This window comes from Lepus europaeus, chromosome 14 (assembly GCF_033115175.1).
Source record: "Lepus europaeus isolate LE1 chromosome 14, mLepTim1.pri, whole genome shotgun sequence".
NCBI lineage: Eukaryota > Metazoa > Chordata > Mammalia > Lagomorpha > Leporidae > Lepus > Lepus europaeus.
Window position 1 is genome coordinate 67866433 of NC_084840.1, and position 6087 is coordinate 67872519.

At 45.7% G+C, this 6087-nt stretch overlaps 1 protein-coding gene across 5 annotated transcripts in view; it reads left to right on the forward strand.

The window, feature by feature from the left end:
* SEPHS1 (selenophosphate synthetase 1) overlaps nt 1–5227 on the forward strand; it is a 30333-nt gene extending 25106 nt beyond the window's left edge. For all 5 annotated transcript variants that reach the window (XM_062210877.1, XM_062210878.1, XM_062210879.1 and 2 more), the window contains 2 exons: nt 3346–3558; nt 4182–5227. In XM_062210877.1, coding sequence (XP_062066861.1) covers nt 3346–3558; nt 4182–4396 — 428 coding nt within the window. In that variant the 3' untranslated portion in view covers nt 4397–5227. The remainder of the gene's footprint in view (nt 1–3345; nt 3559–4181) is intronic.
* The last annotated feature ends 860 nt before the right edge of the window (nt 5228–6087 follow it).

A 6087-nucleotide genomic window follows, 5' to 3' on the forward strand; every position in this document is an offset into this window, starting at 1 on the left:
CTGAGCCCAGTCCCAGTCATTGTAGACATTTGAGGAATGATCCAGCAGATCGGGTCTGCTTGCTCTCTGTGTATCAAAAAACCACACACACACACACACACACACACAATAGTGTATAGATTTGTGTCCTTAAACAGTAAATTAGTTCGGCATTTTTTATGTTTCAGCCACCATCTAATGTCCCCTGTTGTGTGTAGCTATAGTTCATTCATTTTCACCACTGTATAGTTTTTTGCTGTATGACTGACATATGGACATTTGGGTTACTGCTGTGAATTTGCTTGGCCAGGCCTTGTGATACACATGCAAAAGGTCAGCCTTTCTAGGTGGTGCCAAGTTGTTTTCCAAAGAGTTGTACAGCATAATATACCATGGTGCACTGCATCTTAAAAACTTTTTAATGTGTCTTATCTCTCTTTTTTTGTTTTTTTTTTTTTTTTGCTATAAAAGAATTATATAGTAGGGCCAGCATTGTGGCAGTACGGGTTAAGCCACCACCCTCAGCACCGGCATCCCATATCAGCATCGGTTCAAGATCTGGCTGCTCCACTTCCAGTCCATCTCACTGCTAATGCACCTGAGAAAGAAGTAGAAAATGGCCCAAGTCCCTGGGCTTCTGCATTCATGTGGGAGACCTGGTGGAAGCTCCTGGCTCCTGGTTTTGGCCTGACCCAAAACTAGTCCTGGCTGATGCCATCATTTGGAGAGTGAACCAGCAGATGGAAGATCTCTCTCTCCCTTTCCCTCTCTGTATAGGTCTTTCAAATAAAATAAGTAAATCTTTAAAAAACAATCTTTTTTAAAAAAGTATTATATACTGATCATAGAGAAGTTTTTAGAAATTGGGAGAGAAAGTTTTCCATAGTCCTACCTTCCAAAAATAATTTTTTTATTTGTTCAAAAGACAAAGATCATCTCCCATCGATTGGTTCACTCTCAGATGCCCACAATAGCTGGGATTGGGCCAGACCAAAGCTGGGCGCCTGGAACACAGTGCTTGAGCCTTCACCTGCTGCCTCCTAGGGTGTGCATTAGCAGGAAGCTGGGATTGGAAGTGGAGCTGAGACTCAGACCCAGGCACTGTGAAATGGGACTGCATGTGTCCCAAGCAGTGTCTTTTTTTTTTTTTTTTTGGGGGGGGGGTGCAGGCAGAGTTGACAGTGAGACAGAGAGAAAGGTCTTCCTTTTCCGTTGGTTCATCCCCCAATGACCGCTGCGGCCGGTGCACCGCACTGATCTGAAGCCAGGAGCCAGGTGCTTCTCCTGATCTCAAATGCGGGTGCAGGGCCCAAGCACTTGGGCCATCCTCCACTGCCTTCCCGGGCCATAGCAGAGAGCTGGAATGGAAGAGGGGCAACCGGGACAGAATTTGGTGCCCCAACCGGGACTAGAACCTGGGGTCCCGGCGCCGCAAGCGGGGGATTAGCCTATTGAGCCACGGCACTGGCCCCAAGCAGTGTCTTAATTGCTGTGCTGAGTGCCTATCCCAGATGTACATTTGATTTAGTATTTTTATTACTCTTTCAAAACTTTTGTAGTTTCCTGCTAATGCAGACCCTGGGAGGCTGAAGTGGTTGGGTCCCTGCCACTCTCATGGGAAACCTGGTTTGGTTTGAATGGCCGTGGCCTAGCTCCAGCCTCAGCCATTCTGAGAGTGAACCCGGAGGTGGTAGCTTGCTCTCTTTCTTTCCCTCTGAAATAAAAAAGGAGGGAGGGGAAAGGGTAGGGGGGAAAGACTAACAGTCTCCTCATTAAAGTTTTACTGATGGCAAATTACCATGAGATGTTCCACATCGAATGTCATCAGGGAAATGCAGATTAAAACAGCGAGATACCATTATGTTTAGAGTGACTAAAATCCAAAACACTGAAAACACCAAATGCTGGCAAACAGGTGGAGCAATCGCAATTCCCAGTCTTGCTGGTGGGAGTACAGAATTCTTTGGCCACTTTGGAGAGCAGTTTCGCCTTAGAAAACTAAGTATCACTGTTTGTGTCAGCAGTTGTACTCCCATAGGAGTTGCAAACTGTGTCCACATGAAAACCTGCTTATTCATAATTACCAAAACGTGGAAGCAACCAAGATGTCCTTTAGTCACTGAATAGACAAGCAAATGGTCACATCTGTACTATGGAGTATTACTTAGTAGGAAAAAGAAAAGAACTGTCTAGCCGTGAAAGGGCATGGAGGGAACTTAAATCCATGTTAGGAAGTGAAAGAAGCCCATCTGAAAAGGCCACTTGCAGTGTGAGTCCTACTGTGTGACAATCTTGAAAAGACAACCACAGGGACAGTGAAAAGATCCAGGGAGTGACGAACAGCCAGAGTACAGAGGATTTTGGGGCCAGTGAGATATTCCGTATGATTCTGTGATGTTAGATACATGTCATTGTCGATTGGCGAGTGGCCAGACACTGTCCACGGTGAACCTTGGTGTAAAGGATGGGCTTGCACTGTAGTGTGCTAGTGGGACCTGCAGGCACACCACGCTGACGCCAGATGTTGGCACTGGAAGCCGAAGGCAACTCTGCTCTCTACCCGCTTTCAACCGAAAAGTGCTCCCCTAAAAATAAAGCCGTTTTATAGGCATTGATACAGATGTTGGTCCTCGAGCTGCAGGCCAGTGGTCTGCAAAAGAAAGCCTATTCAGTCTTTTAGATTAAAAAATGAAAAGGAAACTAAGCTTCCAGGCAATTCACCTTTAGGGAGAGTACCTTGATTTTTTTTTTAATTTGAGAAGTGGAGTTACAGTTAAAGGGAGAGGCAGAAAGAAAGGTTTCCATCTGCTGGTTCACTTCCCAAATGGCCACAATAGCTGGGGCTTGGCCTTTCCGAAGCCAGGAGCTTATTCCATGTCTCCCATGTGGGTGCAGGAGCCCAAGGACTTGGGCCATCTTCCACTGCTTTCCAGGCCATAGCAGAGAGCTGGATTGGAAGTGGAGCAGCTGGGAAATGAACTGGGATGAGGCACTGCAGGTGGAGGCTTAGCCCACTACATACACCACAGCTCCGCCCTGCCAGGAATTACAAAAGTCCCATTCTTGGATTTTAGGATGCTTTTGGCAGGTTTACCTTCCATCAAGATGATAATTCCTGTTAGAGGTTTTTGGGTTTACTACAATGTCACTTCATCGCACTTCGATTGCAGCTGCTCATGGGTTCCAAGAGGTTCAGATTGTAGTAAGTCACTTTGAGAGTTTTGCTGGGGTTTTTGGTTGACTTTAAATACTGCATTTTTGCTACTCATGTGGCATCTCCCTGAGGAAGGGAGAGTTTTCTGATCAGCAGCAGGATTCCGAGTTAAGGGCAGATGTATTTTCTCAGTCGCCTCTCTGCACTCTCAGCTGCAGGACTGATGCACACGTTCAACGCACATGCGGCCACTGACATCACAGGCTTCGGGATCCTGGGCCACGCACAGAACCTAGCCAAGCAGCAGAGGAACGAGGTGTCGTTTGTGATTCACAACCTTCCTGTGCTGGCCAAGATGGCTGCTGTGAGCAAGGCCTGCGGAAACATGTTTGGCCTCATGCATGGGACCTGCCCGGAAACATCAGGTACAAGGGTGTGGGTCCAGTCTGTGCATGTGACCCCACTTTGAGGTCAGCCCCCTGTGGCTGTGGCAGCCTACTGCTGTGTATAGGCTTCCAGGCCCCAGCAGCCTATGTGGACTAAGCAGCTTCGGTGGGAGTGTCCCCGTGTTCTTGTTGACATCAGAATCTGGTGATGGGTGGGAGAGGGCGAATATTTGGAGGAATGATGGTCTGGACTAGAACTTAGGTACGTGGAGGCATATACTCTTTCATGAGTCTTAAATTTTTTAAAAATGCCAGAGCGTTTAAGATGAGGAATCCTGTTGTTTGTATCGACTTCAGTGTAGCTCCCGTTCCGGAGCCCTAACCACCTTTCTTCTATGTAGCGTTAATCATTCACAGATTGTTTGTTTTCGCCATTTTGAGGTTTTTGTTGTAGAAGTGTTTTTTATTTAAGAAAGTGGAGCTGACCGAGAACTTGCTGAGCTGCTGTACAGGATAGACCAGGCATCTGAGTTGAATGGAAGGTGCAGCCTGCTGCAGGCCCAGTGAGGTGCTGGTCTGGGGGGAAGTGTCTGTAGAGGCACGGAGGTGGAGAAGCTGCTCTTGTCGTGTCACAACTAATGGTCCCTCTATTCCTTTGCCAGGAGGCCTCCTAATCTGTTTACCACGTGAGCAAGCAGCTCGGTTCTGTGCGGAGATAAAGTCCCCCAAATATGGTGAAGGTCACCAAGCATGGATTATTGGGATTGTAGAGAAGGGCAACCGTACCGCCAGGATCATAGACAAGCCCCGGATCATCGAAGTCGCACCGCAAGTGGCCACTCAAAACGTGAACCCCACACCCGGTGCCACCTCTTAATTTAGACAGAAGTAGCTACTCAGTTTGTTTTTAAATAGATCTATTTCCTTTATCATCACTTCAATTAAAGACTATAAGCAACAACAAGAATCTCATTGTGTCTACACATCTGGTGACCTTAGGTCGATTTGTGAGTGGATACAATTAATAAAATAAAATCCATGGCCTTTTCTTCCTGTTACATTAACTGAAGATGCACCTACTCTTGAGGCAGCTTCTGAGTTGAGAATTATATTGTTATCCAATACTGTTGATTCATTTTGAATCTTTAGACACTTATCTCTCGCCGCATAGGCTCTTCCTAAAGGTGCTTTCACATAGCACAGACGTTACCAGTAGTGGTGTCAGGTAGCAGTTCGTGTGTTTTCATTTGATGTGTATTTATCATAGAAGCCTGCTCTTTTTTCAAGCATCTTGACTGGCGTTCTGGAAAGACGGAATTGGTAAGTGAGAATGATGGCTTCTGAGCAGCAGGAGGGTTGCATGGTTCCTTTGAGTCTTATTCAAGAGCATCTCTTTGGCCCAGGACATTCTCCAATAATAGTGCATTCAGTTCAACAAGACAAGTGCTTCACTCTGCATGGAAAGCACTTAGAAGACAAAAAAAGAAATTTTATTTCTTTTTTTTTTTGTAGCCTTCCTGATATTTACAGTAGCATCATTAACTCTTTTCTTTTTGTTGACAGCAAAAAAGGATACTTTTGCAATGTAATTAGATGTTCTATAGTGCAACGAGGAATTGCCTTCCTTAAGGGGGTTCGTGTATAATACTCATTTACAATTCAATATATAATTACGCAAATAATTTTTAAATATAATCAGTAATAAAGACTATTGTGTGGATGGTAGTGTTTAATACATTTTATATTTTGTATAGTGACTGCAAGCCTTTTGTTAAAATCAGCAGCTATTTAGCCTAATTCTTAGCATTATTTTGCCCTTGGCACCAGTCCTTTTTTTTGTGCACGCTTTTTGTGATCTGTGTTAAAAATCGGCATTGCTAACATTGCAGCTTGAACTTAAACTTGTTATTCAAATAAATATTTAATTTTTTTAATTGCTCTTGTATAATCAGATGCCCCTTGTAGTATTATTTTAGAAGCATTGGGAGGGTTTTGCCTAAAGTACAATTTATCGGGAAAAACTAGATTTTAGTTTTATAAAACTTTTAAGTCTTTCACGGGACCTATATTTTCTTGAATTGAATTTTGTAGTTCTAGAAACAATAGGCTATCTAAACAGGTGTTGACTGTCTTGCTTAAAATCGGAGGCTTCCTTATATTCTCCCCCAGTAAACAAGCAGGGGGGATTCCTGTGGGGGTGAACCATGAGGCGAAGCGTGGGGCACCAAGCCCCTGAGTGTCTGTCGTCGGAGAAAGCACTGCGTCTCTCCCAGGGCCTGTACACTTCCTGCTCACAGCACCAGAGCTGCACTTGCACACCCATCCACTTGTTGCCCAAGGCTCCGTCACAGGGAAGGGGAGCTCCCTGGAAGAGGCGTTACCTGGACGAGCCCTCCCGTGGGAACCGAGGCAGCCCCTCTGCACGAGCGCCTGGACTGCAGCCGTGTGTGGCGGCTGGTGCGCGAGAGGCTCCTGCAGAACTGAGGCTAACCGGACGTTTTACAGGCGTTTATACAGATGTTGGTCCTCGAGCCGCAGGCCAGTGGTCTGCAAAATAAAGTGTGCTGG